The 20,373-nt window shown below is 45.1% G+C and overlaps 1 protein-coding gene across 1 annotated transcript in view; it reads right to left on the reverse strand.

Annotated features, from left to right (window-relative positions):
• The window catches only part of DCBLD1 (discoidin, CUB and LCCL domain containing 1), a 369,800-nt gene that overhangs the window by 142,938 nt on the left and 206,489 nt on the right, over positions 1-20,373 (reverse strand). The window contains exons 4-5 of the mRNA XM_069606627.1: positions 18,945-18,996; positions 8,688-8,760 (exon numbers count right to left, since the gene is read on the reverse strand). Of these exons, the coding sequence (XP_069462728.1) occupies positions 8,688-8,760; positions 18,945-18,996 (125 nt within the window). The remainder of the gene's footprint in view (positions 1-8,687; positions 8,761-18,944; positions 18,997-20,373) is intronic.

Here is a 20,373-nt window from a genome sequence, read left to right on the forward strand (position 1 = left end):
AGTCACAATAGCAACCCCTCAGGCTGCAGTGGTGGTAGAAAGGGTTATAGATGACAAAGTTTGTCCCCTGCGGGATGTGGCTTGCATTTCCTACAGACCTTAAACTGCATGCCATTACCAATCACCAAAAGTAGCCCATCCGCAAAGGCAAAACGTGCCCCTCAAAAAAAGTAAATCGGAAGCATGCGAGTTGCACACACTTGAGTGCCGGGTCCCAACCATCTTTGAATTTAGGATGACCTGAGGCGTACCCGTTTTAGAAGAAGGGAGCTGATGAGATGGAGGACCAGAGTGAGCGCGATATTGTGCTAAATTGAGGCGCCCTGTCGGGCTGAGTAAGTGTGGCAGGCTATAGCTATACTCGCATGAAAGACTAATGCACAGACCTGTGTATCCTAGCCCATGTGAAATGCACATTGAAAAAAGACATTCCTGCATTAAATATACAATTGACATTCTGCTTTCAATGCTCAAAACAAATGAATAATAAGAGAAAATGCGGAGAAACAAGAACGCTGCCATTTCGAGATTAGTAAAATATGAGCACCGCGCATCCCACACACACAGACACAAACTCCGCATTCTACAGAGCCATAAAACCCTGGTTTGGAAATCAGTAAGGAATCCTTTCACCAACACAACATGCGAGTGATGCTCAAGTGCTCTGGGCGCTACTGAAAGGGGCGTGACGTGTATTTAGTCAGAAGAATGACCCGGATTCCATACGAATTTGCTAATTTCTGAATATTTTAATTCAGTTCTCGGACTCCTAATGCAATGCTGGATTACTCACGTGCGGCTGCAGCGATTCGTGTTTGGCCAGACTGCTCCGAAGTCCAGCCCCCACCACAATCCCCAATCTCTCCCCCCCCCCCCCCCCGAGACTCCTCGCCCCCCCCCGTCCCCCCCGCCCCCTCTTTGCAACTGGCTGCACAGAGTTGGAGGTACATTGGCGCCTGCCGAAAAACAAGACGTCGGCAAGCGAGCAGGGTATTTTGCCACCGATTGAAATTCTGCATACACTACAGCTCCTCGCGCATCTGGGATCCTGGCGATAGATTAACATGTCTTGGTACCTAAATACCTATGCATTGATCTCACAGAGCCTAGCGTGAAACGGGGCCAGGCGCCTTAACTGCGAGCACATCTGTCGGAAAGCTTAACACATCCGTGGCGTGCCTCACCCGGGGGGGGGGGGGCAAGTAGAATTAAGTGCATGGGGCGAGCGCGGATTTGCGGGCATGAGATTTCCGCGCGGCCTGTGCTCGTCCGTCCATCAAATTCTTGTAGGGATCGGGTGGGAGGCGACCACTACACTGCCGCACTTTGTGGCAAGAGACCATCCTTACAATGCTAGGGTATAAAAAGTGTGCCTTCCCTAGAGACCATCCTTACAAAGCTAGGGTATAAAAAGTGTGCCTTCCCCAGAGGCCATCCTTACAAAGCTAGGGTATAAAAAGTGTGCCTTCCCCAGAGGCCATCCTTACAAAGCTAGGGTATAAAAAGTGTGGCTTCCCCAGAGGCCATCCTTACAAAGCTAGGGTATGGTGGGCCTTCCCTAGAGACCATCCTTACAAAGCTAGGGTATAGTGGGCCTTCCCTAGAGACCATCCTTACAAAGCTAGGGTATAAAAAGTGTGCCTTCCCTAGAGACCATCCTTACAAAGCTAGGGTATAAAAAGTGTGCCTTCCCCAGAGGCCATCCTTACAAAGCTAGGGTATAAAAAGTGTGGCTTCCCCAGAGGCCATCCTTACAAAGCTAGGGTATGGTGGGCCTTCCCTAGAGACCATCCTTACAAAGCTAGGGTATAGTGTGCCTTCCCTAGAGACCATCCTTACAAAGCTAGGGTATAGTGTGCCTTCCCTAGAGACCATCCTTACAAAGCTAGGGTATAAAAAGTGTGGCTTCCCCAGAGGCCATCCTTACAAAGCTAGGGTATAGTGGGCCTTCCCTAGAGACTATCCTTACAAAGCTAGGATATAGTGTGCCTTCCCTAGAGACCATCCTTACAAAGCTAGGGTATAAAAAGTGTGGCTTCCCCAGAGGCCATCCTTACAAAGCTAGGGTATAAAAAGTGTACCTTCCCTAGAGACCATCCTTACAAAGCTAGGGTATAGTGTGCCTTCCCTAGAGACCATCCTTACAAAGCTAGGGTATAAAAAGTGTGGCTTCCCCAGAGGCCATCCTTACAAAGCTAGGGTATAGTGGGCCTTCCCTAGAGACCATCCTTACAAAACTAGGGTATAAAAAGTGTGGCTTCCCCAGAGGCCATCCTTACAAAGCTAGGGTATAGTGGGCCTTCCCTAGAGACCATCTTTACAAAGCTAGGGTATAGTGTGCCTTCCCTAGAGACCATCCTTACAAAGCTAGGGTATAGTGGGCCTTCCCTAGAGACCATCCTTACAAAGCTAGGGTATAAAAAGTGTGCCTTCCCTAGAGACCATCCTTACAAAGCTAGGGTATAAAAAGTGTGCCATCCCTAGAGACCATCCTTACAAAGCTAGGGTATAAAAAGTGTGCCTTCCCCAGAGGCCATCCTTACAAAGCTAGGGTATAGTGGGCCTTCCCTAAAGACCATCCTTACAAAGCTAGGGTATAAAAAGTGTGCCTTCCCCAGAGGTCATCCTTACAAAGCTAGGGTATGGTGGGCCTTCCCTAGAGACCATTCTTGCAAAGCTAGGGAATAAAAAGTGTGGCTTCCCCAGAGGCCATCCTTACAAAGCTAGGGTATAGTGGGCCTTCCCTAGAGACTATCCTTACAAAGCTAGGGTATAAAAAGTGGGCCTTCCCTAGAGACCATCCTTACAAAGCTAGGGTATAAAAAGTGTGCCTTCCCTAGAGACCATCCTTACAAAGCTAGGGTATAAAAAGTGGACCTTCCCAGCGAAAGCCCTGGTGACGACGAAGGCCCACATCTCATGATTGCGCCCGCCTAAACATCCACACTATTAGTGCCTTCACACTGATGCAGAAAAGGCACACACGTGTTAATTGCACCTTCATGCATAGTTGTAGCAAAACATGACTTTAGCCCAGGCGCAATAGCATTTGGACCAGTGTTCGCATTGGAAATGACACTGGTGATAGGCTGTTACTGTGCCAGGCCTAACACTTGTGCAAAGCTCTATCGTTGCGCCAACAACACAGTCAGCGGAAGTGTGTAATTCAGCTAGATGTACAACAATCACTCAGCGGAAGTGTGTAATTCAGCTAGATGTACAACAATCACTTTATTCCACTCAAGAAACGAACCTTAGTATATTCAAAGTGTGCACGGTCCAAGTGTGAAATTGTGACAAACCCAGTATACTCCGAGGTTGACCGTCACAATAGAACGTCAGTTTGGACATAAAGAAACCAGGATATAGACCCCGTTTGCACTTCCACACATCGATAGTTAAACAATCCTGGCTTTATGTCCATTTTGCAAACACCATATATTACACGCTTGGTAATCCACAGTATTCCAAATTGCAACATGTATGCAGTTTTCGATTGCATAATTTTAGTCATACTCCCTTGTGAGCTTTGCACAATTGCAGGATATTCCCAGTTTGCACAATCCCACTGAATGTCCAGCACAGTCTGTGCAATGCCAGAATGGCAATCGCTCCAGTTTTGCTGCTGCCCTTGGTATGGTCAGCCACTCCACACTTCAGAGATGGTGCATTCAGAGGTGGTAACTGATGTTTGCATCCTCAACATGCCCCGAGAATGGACGGCCTGCTATCGTTCTGTATGGCCCCCTTTACTGCTCCTGAAATAATGCCATCTCTGCTCCCTCCTCTCATCCTAAACGTGCGTCTCCAGGATGATTTCTCAGCCCACTTCTCCTCATGGTCCTTCAGCTAAGTAACCTCCTTATAGGGCTTCTATTACTACTTACTTGTAGACGGGACCCAGATCTTTTTCTCCATCTTCCCAATATGTTCAACGGTCACTCCTATCCACCACAGGATGGCACTGGAAAATGAGCCAGGGCTCTTCAAGGGGGCGAGGGCTAACAGCAGGGGATAGCCTGCCGGCTCATTAGGCCACACCCCTTTCACGAGCCCTGGCTTGATGGCCTACAGGCTCCCCTGCCAGCCAGCCCTTAGTAGAGATCAGCACCCTCTCGCCAACAGGGGAGAGGGTGCAGAGCTCTGCATTTATTTACTAATGGCTTTCCTGGCAGGGAGCAGCGTCTTCCTTTTCAGCCTCCATGGTGGCACGGCCCCTCGCCAGGCATATTTCCTGGGGAGGGACAGCAGCCCCATTAAGACTGAAAAGGTGAGGGCGATGGAAGGAGAGGACTTTTTTTCCTAAAGCCTGAAGCTCTCGCAAATGAACGGGAGCTTCAGAAAAAAAAGGCCTCAATTTGCAGCGGCCACATCTTTTCATCGATAATGTTGGCGCTGGACCCCAGCATCTCTTGATTAAAGGGATCCCTCGCAAGTGCCAGCACCAGCATTATTGATGAAAGGATTTTTTCCGGAAGCCTGAAGCTCTCCACATGAACGAGAGCTTCATGCTTTAGTAGAAAAGCCTTGTCCTCTAGTGTCCGGGGATGCCAGGGGACATTAGTAACCCCCCCCCCCCCACCAAGGGCCCTGCCTCAGAACGATATTTGAGACTGGCAGGTCTTGGCCCCAGCCCACTTTAAGCCCTGCTCACGAGCCTAATCTTCAACTCTTCAGCCTCTCTTCCTGCCTTGAAAACCACACACAAAACACCTCCTTCCCACCTGCACTCCATTCATTCAAATTGCACTATATGTAGTTGTTCGGTTGAAGCGCTCACTGTCTTATTCAATAAAATAAGAATCAAAATTTGACCGCAGAAATTTGCCAATATGCAAGCTCACGTTGCCAGTTTTGAAATCTCACAATACATCCACTTTGTAACATCTAGTTTCACAATCCCAGTATGCTGCCCATTTGGCAATCTTATATTCCCGGTTTGATTAACCCGGTTTTCTCAGAGTTTGAAAATGTTAATAAACAGCTTGCACAATCCTACAATATCCCACATTTGACAATGCCAGCCTACTGCCAGTGTAACAAGCCCAGCATAGGCCACTTTACACAACCCTTGAACGTTGCTTGGCTGAAAAAGGACATTCAATTCTGATTTTACCCATGAGAGTAACATTCCAGTTTTTACAAACAATGTATATTCTTAGTTTGAGGACCCTAGTATGCGCCTTGTTTTCACAGCTTGCTCAATCAAAGGAAATTCTCACTTCACACAACTCAACTCTATTTCAAGCTTCTACAATTCCAATACATTGTTCCACAAATCAGTTGGTAACAATGCATAGCACAATATCTTTCCCTTGCGCTTGTGGGCTTAAAATAATCCCTTTGTGTTATGTTTTGTCTCCCCTATTGAATATATATAATATTGAACACGATTACAAAGCCTCATCCTCAACTGCTGCTGGCACGATCAAGTGATGACCCTGCTCGAAGGTCTTGGTGCCAGTCGCGGTGCACGAAGAACAATGGCAATGTTATGTGGAAGAAGGATGGGACTTAACTGACGGAAAAGTACAGGATGCCAAGTGTTGGAGTAAGGCAGCAGATAGCCCTGACGACTAGTGGAGAGTCTTGACATTTTGAGGTTCGAGTCACATGATCGAGGAAGTGGTAGGTGCACAGGAAATCGTAGATGGACAAGCCACAGTTTGCTCCACGAGGTGAGAACTTGCATCTTCGTGGACTGGTATCGCCTTAAAGGCCAATTGAGCTCATTGTGAGAAGTACATTTTCCAACTCTAAAAATAGTACTAAGATGTGATAACAAAGGAACATGCTGCCGTTTTTGTTTGTATTGCATTGCAATGTAATAAACCGTTCCTTGCTACTCCACATTTTTGAGTGGGCTTTGTATACTGTCAGATTGTTAATGCCAGTGTGCTCCCAATTCCATTGTGCACATTCTCAGAATATTCCCAGTTTGATCATCCGGGTGTATTGCAATTTGTCAAGCCATAGTACATTCCCAGGTTCAAAATCTCAGTGTAATGTATTTACAGCATCTCCCAGTTTGCATAATCCCAACCAACCAGTTTCACAAGGCCAGTATACCGCCACTTTGAATACTCTAAACCAAGCCCCAGTTATGCAACCCCCCGTATTATTCCAGATTGCATACTTATTCTAGTTGGATTCCCCAGTATATTCCACTTTGTGCAATCCTGGTATACTCCTGGTCACAGCATTCCACTACATTCCCAGTGTTGCATCCAGTTTATATCGCTCTATACATCTGCACAATTCCAGTATTTATGCAGCATGGACAATGCCAAATAACCATTTCGATAATCCTACCACGTGCACAATCCTAGTATGTACAGTTTCACAGCCATGGCAAACTACAAATTCGCAGAATGGCAGTATAACCCAAAATTACAATCCCAGTATTTAGCAATTTTGTTCAGTATTCCAGACTTCAATTCCAGTAGGCTTCGAGTTTGTCAGACGCCAGTACATTCCCAGTTAAAAAAATCATTAGTAAATTCCCAGTTTACCATACTTCAATAATTAGTGTCAACTCCCAGCTTTAAAATGCCCAGTACATTCTCAGTGTATCTTATTGCACAGTTATAAAGTTTTTCTCCGGTTTTCACAATTCCCACATATTCCAAGCTCAAAAATATGTGGCACTGACGCATCATGAATGAGACCAAAAACATGTTGGAGAAATCTTGCTTCTGCAGCCCAACCTGGAAAGACAGAATACATCTCCCTGAATCCACATATGTACTGGCCTACAGCTGCCTTCAGACTCTGAGCCAGCAGTCAATAGTGAGAGGTCATGGGAGCTGGGCAACAGCATTGCTGTTGGTGCCTAAAAAAGGCTTTCAAGAATTATCAACAGCTCTGTTTGACGGTACACATGACTATATTTAAAACGCAAACATGGAACTTCTGACCTTTGCTTGCTGCATGCCTTTTTCGCTAATAAGAGCACCTGGAGACCATCAAAATGGCAGCGGTGCGTGGTATAAATCAACGTAACAGAGCATAAGATGTCACTCTCCATGATGTGAAGCAAGAAGCAACATTCCACCTGTGTTATGGTAAAGTTTACAGGGGCACCAACGGCAGGCATTGCATTTGTTAATGGGCATACATACCCAGTAAAAAATACTATGGCTATCCGCTTGGATCCCAGTGGTGCCTTGCACACACAACCATAATGAATGTGATTATACGCAAGAACGAGGCGGGTGAGGCGAGGAAGATGCAGTGGGCAGGCATGGCATTTTTAATGGGCATCTGTGATAAAGTAAGCATGATGGACGTTATTATGTGGCTAGACTTCCATTTTGATGCAGACTGTTTGGATATATTTTTACACTGCGGCATGCATTTTGGTAAAGCCAACTGGAGTATGTTGTCGGGGTATTGGCATATACTGGCAGAACAAGCTTGGACATATTTTCTTATAGTATCATTACTGGCATTATGCACAAAGCAAACAGGAGTATGTTCTTATATGGGAAATGAAATGTATTGGCACAGCCAGCATGAACATGTTTTTATACTTGCACATACTGGGGGCAAAGGCATCATAAAAATACTTTGGAGAAATTCTCCTGTCCCCGTTGGAGAGTTGCATCTATTTTTTTCATGAGTTACCCTACAGAACCAATTGCAAACTATTTGGCTTTTCACCCAATTTTTCAAACAAGTGTACTTAGTGTAAAATGCACAATTTTAACCCATTATTTAAAGAAATTCTTGGGGGGTAACACGGGGGAGGTAACACACAAAAGCACCCCTTAATTGATTTAGACTCCCTCGCTACGCTCGGTCACCGAGATGCTTGGGGGAAATATTTACAACCCTCCCCTTACAAAATATACTAGCTGCCATTGAAAGTTTTGACATTAGACTACTACTAGCATAGGGTTGTGTGGCTGGACTGGCATTTTGGCGCAACCAGTCTAGCCATTTCTTACTCTGGCCTTATATTTGTATTGGGAATCTGTGATAAAGCAAGCATGATGAGTGTTATTAGGAGACTAGACTGGCATTTTGGTGCAGCCCGTTTGGATATATTTTTACACTGAGTCATGCATTTTGGTAAACCCAACAGAGTATGTTGTGGGGGTATTGGCAGAAACCAGCTTGGGCATTTTCTTATAGTATTATTACTGGCATTATAAGCAAACCAAACAGGAGTGTGTTATATGGGAATCTGACATATTGGTGCAGCCGATATGGAAATGTATTGGCACAGCCAGCATGAACATGTTTTTACACTTGCACATATTGTGGGCAAAGGCATCATGAAAATATGGAGAAATACTCCTGTGCCTGTTGGTGACTTTTTTTTTTAGAGTTACCCTACAAAACCAATTGCAAACTATTTGTCTTTCCACCCAATTTTTTTTAAAAAAGTGCTGTAAAAAGCTAAATTTTAACCGATTATTGAAAAAAAAAATGTATAGGGGGGGGGGAACACCCACAAGTACCCCTTAAATGGTTCGACTCCCTCGCTACGCTCGGTCGCTGAGACATTTGTGGGAAATATATTTACGCCCCTTCTCTTAAAAAAAATAATTCACTATAATTCACAATAATTCACCAGCTGCCACTTAAAGTTTCTACATTACACTAGTACGTGCACCCTGTGTTCGTTGCACAGGATGCATAAAAGAAAGATTCTCAATTCACTCAATTCTGTGTGTACTTACATCTCTGTAGCCTTCCACAAAGTCTCCAGAAACAGCTCCAGCTATTGCTCTGCAGCCAGCGGGGCAGTACCGGCTGCAATGACAATTTTGAACATACATGTTGAAATTCTGCACATCTTTGTTTGACAAAGCTAACAAATCAAAGTAAAACATATTGCTTTCTCTACCAAATTCTACTAAAAGTAAACACAAATCAGCAGTAATAATATGGCCAAGTTTATGGCGGTCTCAAAAATGCGCTAAGGAGGTCTTAAACTCAACACATTTTCTTCATACAGCGCAAGCTCTGCATTAGCATGACAATCCGGAGGGATGGGCGGGTGAGGCGGTAAACATCCCCTAATGCACAACGCAAACAACTTCAATGTAAGGGTCAAAAATATATGATTGTCCAATCAAGGTTCTATAACAAAAGACTTGTAATCAAACAAAAATGCAATCAACTAATCAAAACCACGGAGAAAATCCAGCCCTGCAACTGAACAAAGAATGCAGATTTATGAAAAGGCACTCTGGGTAAATTAGCAGGGCTGTTCATACACAAGATTGACACAATGTCACTGTTCAAAGAATAGATCTTTCAGAATAACGCAGAGAAGTGGGGACGGGGGGCTTTAAGGTCACCATGGTCTCGTAAGTGGAGCAGGGGGACAGGGCCTCTTCACACTACCTTTATTCTAGTCTCTGGGGATCAACAGCATTAAGCAAGACTTGCCGCGTTGAATCAGGAGTCTGGGTTCTTTCGGAACTGGACCGGTGTTGGTGAGCAGTGAGGCCGGATCCAATGATGCAGTGCTGTTCAACAGCAGTGATGGCCCAAAGGTCAAACACACTGAGGAGGTATGGATGTCACATCAGCACCACCAGATCCTTGACTCGGTACCCTCACGTGCACAGAAGTAGAGCCTGACCATTGGGGGTGAGCGGGACGCTTCTGGATCACAGTGTCAGGCTACTGCAGGAGTGTTGGATTGGTGCTCGAAAAAGCTGATTACCAGGTGCTGGTGTCTAGTTGGGGATGTTCGAAGACTCAGCAGGTCTCCGATTCAGAGGCGGTCGGAGCTTCGGCATTGGACAGAACTCTGATGTGGAGGTAGTTGATAATAGAGGTTCGAGATGAATCCAGTGGTTTCCCAGGCTGCAACTTGGACAGCATGGAAGTTGTCCAAACCAGCGTCTATGCAGTTCGGAGATGCAGGGCGAGTCCTTCATTCTGCGGTTGCTGGGAGACCCAACCACTAGCTCCAGGATGAGGAAAGTCCTTCTGCACTCCAACTCCAGGACGCTTGGCTTACACCTACAGGAGATCCTTCCCCTCCAGTGAACAGGAGCCTCATTCCAGTGCAACCAGTAGAGACCTTATTTCAACAGCAGTGACCTCTCTCACCTCTCCCCTCCTCCCACCAACCTGCTTCCTGGGAACGGGTAGGCGAACAAATCTCTTGGATTCCGTTTTGCCTTCTGCCGTCCAGCAGCTGACCTTGGGATACACTATGGCCAAAAAGAGGTGCAGAGGAGTTGTTTGTCCTTCAGAAGTCCAGACATTAACCAAAGAATGAGGGGGTGTCCCGCTCCTTTTCCAAGACAAAATGTTCCAGGGAATTGGTCCAAAGCATGCCTGCTGTACTGGGTAGCATGTTCCATACACTGGGGGCTATTGACATGTCTAAGAATTTCAGCCCTCCTTAACTGCCCTAAATTTACTTTGGCCATGAACAGCCAGACAAACCCAGAGATGTGGGCTGCAAAGTAGTAACAGGTACTCGTTGTGACAAAGCCATTAACCTATCCTTGTCAAGGGGGATGGGATCCCTTCAAAGCTGGTGTTTGGAAGCCTACCAGGGAGAAATCCAGTGCTAGTCCCCCCCCCACCCCTCCCTCAGGAAGGTTGCAATTGAGAGGGCCCCACATGCCATTCTGTTTTTATACAGTACAACTGTCACACCATACCATGCAACAGAAATGCTTGCCAGAGTCTGTCATAGGAACAGCGTACCAGGTCAAGCAGATAGCAGTCACGCACACACTATCCGCGCAAGGCTGTCAGACTGAAACCAAGCTAAATACGGACAACCCTCCAGTGGCTCGCACAATCCGTCATACAACGGCCGAAGCAGAGAGGCGCCAGGGGAGAAGAGCTGCGTGTATGTGGGCGTAAGAAAGCCCACGCTGCGCTCCATGGCAGCAATGGGGAACAGCCATGGGCTGTGGACAAAGCCCTAGACCACCAACGCCTTAATTTATTTTGTTTATTGTGCATTTGTTAGGTGCTTATACAGGAAGTAAATTATGTTTCAAAGCACCGACAAGGCAACAGGGAGGGGTCAAGGGGATGAGAAACTAAAATACATACAAAATATTAATACAGTGCGGGGGACAAAGCTACTACGCCTTGTGAGTGTTCAGAATGTACAAGTACAGAAGGGAGGGGGGATGGGATAGGTGCTATAGGTGCTCATGGGTTAGCAACAGTTGAAGTGCAATGTTAAGTGCGAGTCTCCAGGGTGGAGGGTGAGCCGATGCAAGTGCAGAGGATAGACAGGAGCATGGGGCAATTTGTGTGGGAGGCAGGACCCCGAGGATGAATAAGGCCTCTAAAAACCAGCAACTGAGATTAGGAGAGAGAGTGAAGGAGGAGGTAAAGAGGAAAGTCTTGAGGAGCTTCCCAAATTTGAGACCATCCTGCTCAAGACCAAGCGGGAGGCTGTTCCAAAGAAGGGAGCCAGCTGAGGAAAGATAGCAAACACACAGAGTTGGTACCAGAGGAGCACAGATGTCTAGAGGTGGGAATATTTATTAAGAGTTGTAGATTGTGTGGGTCAAAGAAGATAGATTCAGGAGGAGGCTATTGCAATAGTCAAGACTAGAGAGAACCAGAGCTCTGGTAACCTCGAGCTTCTGGGGGAAGGTGAGAAAAGGTAGAATTCCTTTGAGAAGGTAGAGCTGAAAGTGCTATTTCTTGGCAATGTCCCGAGTGTGGAATTGTCTTAACTCTAATCCTGGTTGCTCTTAAGTGGGCAAGACAACCTTGGTTTCCACACCTGCTCAAACTGACGATGTGTGACCCAATCAAGCTCCTGTACCTGTACAACATGCTAACACAACACAAGGTAGCATCTCTCCACCCGTGCCCTCAATCTATGAACTTGGCAGCTTGGCTCCTGAAGTCATAGAATTTGGCCACTTGAAGAATCTTTCACAAAGGTGTATAGATCTCCTAAAAGGAGGCACGAAAAACCAACACCACTATTTCAATAAGTGGAAGATATTTGTGATATGGTGCACATCACAAACACTAAACCCAACAGAATGTTCCCCAGCTAATATTCTACACTACATGCTTTACCTACTAGACTCCGGCCTAGTATTCAACTCCATCAAAGTGCATCTGGCAGCCCTATCAGCTTACACCATGTTACAGATCAAGAACACAGGTGCCCTGCTGGAAAGTTACTGTCATTAAGGCATTCATGGAAGGGGTGAAGAGGTTATAGCCCCCCCCACCCCCCGATTTTCAGCCCTCCCCTGGGTTGGATCTCCATGTTGTGCTCTCCAAGCTCATGGGTCCACACTTTGAGCCTACACACAAGGCTGGCCTAAACCATCTGGCTTACAAGACTCCATTCCTGATAGCTATCACCGCTATAAGTCAGTGAGCTAAGCTTTGTCTGTACAAGACCCTTTTTTCATAATACACAAGGACACGGTTGTCCTCAGAACACATCCTAGATTCATTTAAAAGTTTCATGTTAATCAATCCATCGCACTGCCTACCTTCTTTCAAAATCCATCTAACCCAGCAGAAAGAAGCCTCTATACCCTTGATGTATGGAGGGCTGTCTTGTACTATGTGAACAAAACTAAATATCCAAGGAAAACAGACCAATTCTTTGTTTCCATAGCACCTGGAAGAGAAGGCGATCACATATCAAAGAACGCCATCTCCAAATGGATAGTCAAGTACGTACAGCTCCGCTATTCCCCATCCAAGAAAGTCTTACCTTTCACCCCAAGGCTCACCAATAGATGTACAGGAGCTACCTTAGCTTTAATTGCAAACGTCCTTTAGACACCATTTGCAAAGCTGTTACATGGGGTTCCAACCATATGTTCACACATTATTGCATTGACACACAATTTAGAGCAGATTCGCAGGTGGGACAAGGAGTCCTAAAACATCTTTGCTGGTGTACCTTCTCACTTCCCACCTCCTTCTCCAGACACTGCTCGCTAATCTGTGCAGAGCATGTGATCCAAGCAGATCCACAAGCTACAGAAGGGATACATTACTCACTGTAATAGTATTTCTGGTGCTTGTATGTGCTTAGATTCACATGGGCCCACCCTTCCTCCCCTTCTGGAGTAGAAGGCGCATTCATGTTTTCTGGGTTATCACTGTTTCTGCTTTATCGCATCTGTTCCCGTGCTACACTTCATGCAACCTCATGTCAGAAAAACAATCCGAGGGACCTAGACGTCCGTTTGAGTTTCAAAACAAATCGTGTAATACTCTGAGACTACCACTAAATGTCAGACTAGGCCGAGTATGCAAACTAAGCAGATACATAAGCTCCAGAAATGATGGCTTGCATTCAAAATACCAGTGACATTGACATTGAAAAGCCACTTTGTTTTCCATGGGAAAAGTTCTGTACGCCAGAGGCAAACCCTTTTGCTGGATATCACAAGGAACTTCAACCCTGGAAAGCTGGCATCCTAGTGTTTACAAATGCAATAAAATGTGGCTTGTTCTGGAAGCTGTGGAAAGCCAAGTGATCTTTAGACTGGCTGTCTCTGCAGGACCATTTTGCCTGGCTGATGCATGACCACAATGTAGACAGTAGGTGTGAAGAGGGGAGCTGTGAAGACACTTCAATTAAGGGAGCTTGGAACTCCAACTTCAAACAGGTAACCCACTTCAAAGAGACTGATAAAGAAAAAACTTTGGTTACATGAGTGAGCCCAGCCCAGTGAGACCACATGGCATGAAGGCAGGAGAATAGTAATTTCTCCCACATGAAGATTTACTTTTAATTTAAAAGAACTATCATTTAGGCCTTTTTCCCCAAAGAATAAGGTGGATTTTCCCATGTATGTACACTTTTTTTTAAAAAAAAAGGTAATTACCAGGTGATTTTGGAGATAGGGTACTGTAATGGCCAGTTAAACTAGGTTTATGGCGGATTTGAACATTTTCCAAATGTGAGAGTTGGTGAACGGGTGGAGGATAAAATTAGGAATATGGGTAATAAATTACATAATCATAATTTATGCTTTTTACGGAAAGAGCAGAAAATTGCCACATGGCCATGCTAAATAGTGCAGACCTGGCTGTTTTATATTAGTACAATTATGACTTTGCCAGATAACTAGCTTTTGCTAAAAATGTGACATGAGAACAAATGGGGCTTGTAAATTAAGCTGCCATATGTCTTCTCCAGACTCTTAAACCAATCAGTAGAGATGGGCTGAAGTGGGGAGGAGAGAGAAGGGTAACTGTCCAATCCTATTGTGTAACCTCTTGCAGAGTACTCCCCCCGCCCCCCAAGATTGTAAAATTGGTGGCGTCATCGCTGCTATATAAGGGTGACTGTACCAGGTAGAAGGGACAGAGCTGCGTAAATTTAACATCAAAAGAGTGCTTCTGGAACTTACAATCTGGGAACTGCAAAGAAACACCAGAAGAGATTGCTGAGAGTGCATGTTGGTGGAGCCGTCTATTTCTAGGAAGACCTAGAAGATGACTGGGTCCTATGGTGGAGAGCGGGAGGCCATCCTTAAGAGTGGAGTGGCCAGACCTCTGCCCCATCTTCCCAGAGGGTCCCGACATTCAGCTGGCTGTCCTGAACTTTAAACCGATGCTTTCTATGCAAGTAGAACTGAGCCCTGGGAAACCAAAATGTGGGGGAGTTGGCTTGCCCTAAATCCTTTCCCTTTATAGTAGTGGGGGGGGGGGGCTGTATAGATTCTTAGCCTACTTAACTAAAAGGATTATTTTAATTAATTCCCCCATTTGGTGGAACACAAGGTGATTTTTGTTAAAATTTGAAATGAACAAAGCTCACTTCCCAGTGTGCACTGAAAACTATAGCCTATTATTTAATTGGGTATTCCTTCTTTACGACTTCAAGGACGAGGGGTGTCTTTGTTCTTTAATCCATCTAATCTTTTGCCCAGCGTGCCCAATGCAGGCTTTTCAGTGGAGGGGGGTGGTCTGAAATCCCAAATTACCCAAATTCTTCCAATATTTCTGTCCGACATCCCCAACACAGATCGAAGTAGGGGGGATGGTCTAAAAAATAAACTGCTAAATCTATTTTACACCAAATGTGTGGGTGAAATCAAAATTGCCATATGTATTTGTGCCACTCTTGAAATCCTACTGCTAGACTTTTAAGCCTGCAGGAAAATCAAAATAGCAAAACACTACATTTATAATTGCTCAGGTTACTGATCAGTTTAATTATTTCTTGAATTGAAATTTGTAGAAAGTAAAGAATTGCAATTTGTGTTCTTTTCAACTCACTTTTGTGATTTATTTATGTTGAGAGAAGTTTGTGTTGTGCCACGAATAAAGTGGTGTTTGATATGTTCTTGCACGTTTTTATTACTTTTAATTGAAATAAATACAAATATATTTCCTGTACACTGGCCTGGTTCTTTGCTATTGTTGGCCCATGGGGTGATGGATCCAAGGGGCATGATGTGTCTGAAGTAGGACTGAATAAAATAATCCGTTATACAGTTTGTTGTGTCACACCTTGTGTGGAGGGGAGGAGCTTCCTTTGTGGAGGGTGGCTTCTCAATAAACCGTTAAACTTGGAAGATGCAACTAGTTATTTGTTGGAGGTGTGGATTTCAAGGTTCTTCCAATATGAACGATATATACCCGCAATACGAATGCTATGCTCCTCTTGAGTTCGTATAGGTCGGCACAAATATTGCATTGTTCAAAATGTTTAACTTCTAGAACTCAAGACAACCTGCACTGTGTCTGAGTGCCATAATAGGTGTTGCATTATAGCAACAGCATTCAATGCAATTGTTCTTTGGATGGAACACAAAATTGGCAGGTTTGGGATTCAAGCCTGTAACATTCCGGTGACAGTAGTAGGGGGCTCAGCTTTCAGCTTTCTGAACTGCAGAAACAGTGTACTTCGTGGCAAGCATGCCGACTGTGCAATGTCTTCCCCCTTGTTCTTCGTCATACCAGATTAGGTGTGTGAACTTAAAATCACGTTGGGGACAGCAACCATAGATGACCGTCAGATGGTCAGGGGGCAGGCGAGTGGATGGGCCTTTAATCCCCTTAACTGAAAAAGGCCCACCACTTAAGAAGTGAATGCACGGTTGTACATAAAGCAAGCTTATTGTACAATTTTTCAGGGAGCAGTTAGATGGTGTTGCAGGACCAAATAGATCCAAGTCTCAACAAACCACATCAGTTCACATCTTTTATATACAGTTTTGCAACAGCTAAAATACACATACTTTATTGCAATCCACCCCGCAAACCTGATTGGACAAAACCATCTTTAAAAAAAAAGAAATTCCATCTTTTCCCAATTCTTACGTTTTCATTGGCCAGTTTTATCTTGATAATTATCTAAAGATCATATTCATAACACTGCTTATGATTCATCTGTAGTAGGTCATGATGTCAACACAGTCAAATATTGGTATTGAAACAATTACTAGCAACGACTGGCCTATGCCGTTTAAACCTTGATTTGCAGATGGCTCGCATGAATATTCTCAGCGGTGCGAGGAGCCTGTGTGAATGATTTATTTGTGATGCTCTCATTCCCCAGGACAACACTCAATTGAAACTTTCCAATCTACAAAAACTCCCACTTCATTGCATAATTGAAACACCTGAATAGCTTGTGGCACTGGCTTACCCCGCATTTTACTACTGACCAAAATAAATAACGAAACTCCTGTCAAGCTCTCAGGTGATTACATCCATCTACAAGACTTTATCAGACCAAAAAAACTCATTTTCTACAGCTGTACTGACCACGAAGGATGAAGTTACTCATTCACCTGCCTTCTGAAAACCTGGAAAGGTTAGTTTAAAAGTCAAAGTATATTTTGCAAAAGGGGTCCCAACTACTGTGTTCCTGCATGAACTCCCCAAGCATTTATGTTATTGTATATGCACGTTTTTTAAATTTGGTCGGTTTTACATTGTATCTTTCTGCGTGCATGCAAGCTGATATTGATTAATTTCTAGACCAAAAGCAACACTAAAGTAACAAATCTCATCCATTATTAACTACACTTTGATACCTATGAAATTGCAACATGGGGACCTTTCCTGACCACCCCAACACGGAAAGCAATCTCTCATTTCAGAGCAGACCTTATGGAAGTCATCCCAAGTTTGATTTCCTTTGAAAAGCCTGGGCGAGTGAGGGGTTATGTCAAGGGATGTGAAGACCAAAAATAAGAGTGCCTAAAGTTGCAGCACAGGCTCTACATGGCTGTTCCCAAGGTAGGCAAAATCTGTGTGGCGGCCTACAGAAAGCAACCAGTCACTTGCTGTGCATAAGACTGGTAAACCAGGAAAGTAATTAGGCTGCAAAACTTGTCGTACCGGAGCGCATTTCTGCGTAGACCCCTTGTTGGGTAAATGTGGCATAATGTCTATTTTTTCTGTTTTAGTACAGACTTGCTCCAATCCTACTTCTCAAATTGCTCCTCCTTCGTTTCTTGGGCCAGGAAGCTCTCCGATACTCTCCTTTTCCGGCACAGTGCTCACCAGGGATCTGTTCTAACCCCTCCTCCTTTCTACCTCTACACCTCCTCCTTTTCTGACACCATCCCCTCCCTTTTGGGCTTCAAATGTCATTTCTACGCGTATGACTCCCAAATGTTCCTTCTCTGACACTATTCATTCAACTATCACTGCCTGCCTCATATATGTCCAGTCTTGGATGCATTCTCGCTTTCCTCAACTCTTCAAAAACTGAAATTCTCTTTTCCCCCTTCCAACACCCCATCTATTGCCATGTTGCCTTCTGCCATTTAATTTCCCCCTTCTCTTATTCGTTTCACTTCATCTGACCACTATCTTGGTGTTTCTTTTGACTCCACTCTTTCCTTCTCAACTCACGTTGCTAATAGTGCACGCTACGGTCATCTTCAACTTTGCAACATCCTCAACGGTCGTCCTTTTCTTACCCTTCAAGCGACCAAGCTTCTTTATTTTATTTCACCTGGACTATTGTTATGAGCCACTTAATGGTCTCCCTGCCAGTTTGTTTGCATCCCTACAGTCTAGCTTCACTTCCTCCATGTGTATCCTTCTTTCGCTCTCCCGGACCTCTATTTCTTTTTTTCTTGTTCCATGTCCATATTTTCCTTAAAATCTCGGCTTCGATGCCACTTCCTATGTATTGCATTTAAATGTCTTCATGGCCTGGCTTATCTTGCCTCATTGGCATCTTGCCATGTTCCTACTCCCGTCTCTCTTCCGACAGCTCCTACGCATCTGTGTGCACAGTGCCGTTTTCACTCCTTTGCATTACAGCTCCCAGGTTCTGGAACCGCCTGCCTCTTGCTGGATGCAATTCTACAACCTCTAGTTGCTGATCCCTTTCCAAAAGCTCACCTCCTCTCCTCATAACTTCTCTCCTTGTTGGACATTCTCCGTTGTGTTATCCTGAACTATTGTACCATGTTATTATGTATAGCGCTTTATAAATGTAATAAAAGACAAATAACCCTAGAATACTTTTTGCGTTTGATACACCAAATACCTATGGACGGGCTGAAGGGTGTGCAAACCAATTGTCTATAAATGCCCAGTATAGGTCTTAGTGCTTGTATTGTGACTTCCTTAGGGCAGAAAGGTGGCAATTCCTCACTGCAACTCGACTCTTGCTTGCCAGCGGGAAAAAAAAAAAGACTTGTGTGAAAGGAAGTAAGGGTATAACCTCTTCCGATGTCTGTATAAACCTCAGGGCCTGGCTAGGCATAGGCGAGAAACAGGCGGGAAGGCTACCCGCAAGTCCCGACCACATCAACACTTTGCTGCTCCCTCCCACCAACCACCGCTAGACCACCAGCAGAGGGCTTCGCCACACTGCCAAGGCAGTCGGGGAACTCGTCTTCGGAAGCGCCCACTGATGCCACAGCTTAGTTTTCTCAGCAAGTCTGCACAACAAACACAAGCAATCCAGTCAAACCAGCCACCGCAGCTTAAAAGATATGACACAAGAGTACTTCACACAGAGAAGGACCCATATTTACCTGAACTCTGACTCAGCAAAACGGTTTGATCTCTCCAAACATGTGATTAGATCTAGCGTAAAAGACAAGAGATAGTTAGAGGTATCCAACACGCAAAACAAAAAGCACATGAAACTGCAACCCTATCAAACATATTTCAATACCATTTGCACTAGCAAGAAGAAGTAAAATATTTGCATGCATTCCTGCGGTGTGTGAGAGGCACACGCCATTACAATGCTGATTTAGCTTTATTCAAACAACCGCATTACACACGAGGAATGTGCTACATATGGCAAGTCTCACATGACGGTCACATTTCAGGGAAAAGGTAAAACATGGTTAAAAATAGGAGTAGAATAAGAATACTGGAAAGTCTGATTAACAAGTACAGCTGAAAAAGGGGCGCCCGAATTCAACTTTCCCTAAACTGCAACAATACAGGAACGCAAACAAAGGCTGAATTTAAACCCATCGTGTTTTTAGGAAGGAAACTAAGCAGAAAAGATCATACACTAAATAATGCATGGCATTCAACAAAGGTAGCAGGCGCCCCTCTCTCGGAAGAACAAGGCATGATAACTTGTTCAGTGGTTGTTAACCACTTTGGGAGTGCACAGCCATTTTCTTTTTGCTCACTGTACCTTTCACAGATGCGAAATATCCATTTGCATATCAGTCTTTGTCCCGCCCACATGGGCAGTCCAGCACCGAAATGCTATAGCAATTCCTCCCTGAACAAGAGTACCACCAGCAACCCCATACACGTGTTTCAGCCTTGTTGGGCCTCATCAGTGAGGTGAAGCTGAGCCTCTCTAAGCACAGTGAGCAGGGAGTCCACGTCTGGTTGCCCCCAGGTAACCTAAGGTGACCAACCCCAAGTTCCTTCAAATAATTCAACAAAGGTAGCAGGCGCCCCTCTCTCGGAAGAACAAGGCATGATAACCCGTTCAGTGGTTGTTAACCACATTGGGAGTTCGCAGCCATTTTCTTTTTGCTCACTGTACCTTTCACAGATGGGAAATATCCATTTGCATATCAGTCTTGGCACAATATCTCCAGCATATATTGGCGCCTCCTACCAATACGGTTCCGAAAATGAGTCTGTAAGAGCTGCAGGCGAGGGGTTTTCCCCCCCGCATTGAGAAAAAAACGGAGAACCCTCTGGCGCACTTACCGAGGACACAGCTTAGAGGCACCAAGGGCTAGCAGCTCCACCTTTGAGACTTCTGGCGCTACTATTGCAACACTGGGTGCAGAGGCAGCGCCAGGGGCAGAATCCCACCTGCCTCTCAGCCCCCACCCACCCAACACTTCCTGGCTCTTGCAACTCCCCTGGAGCTCCTCGGCAGCAAAAGGAGGCCGTTTAGAAGCTTCGCAGTGGAACATGGGTATCCCCACCTTTTATGCATCGCCCTCCCATCCCGTGTCCACCCATTCGTTCCTCAGC

Source organism: Ambystoma mexicanum, chromosome 4p (genome assembly GCF_040938575.1).
Source record: "Ambystoma mexicanum isolate Mex_15411 chromosome 4p, UKY_AmexF1_1, whole genome shotgun sequence".
Lineage (NCBI taxonomy): Eukaryota > Metazoa > Chordata > Amphibia > Caudata > Ambystomatidae > Ambystoma > Ambystoma mexicanum.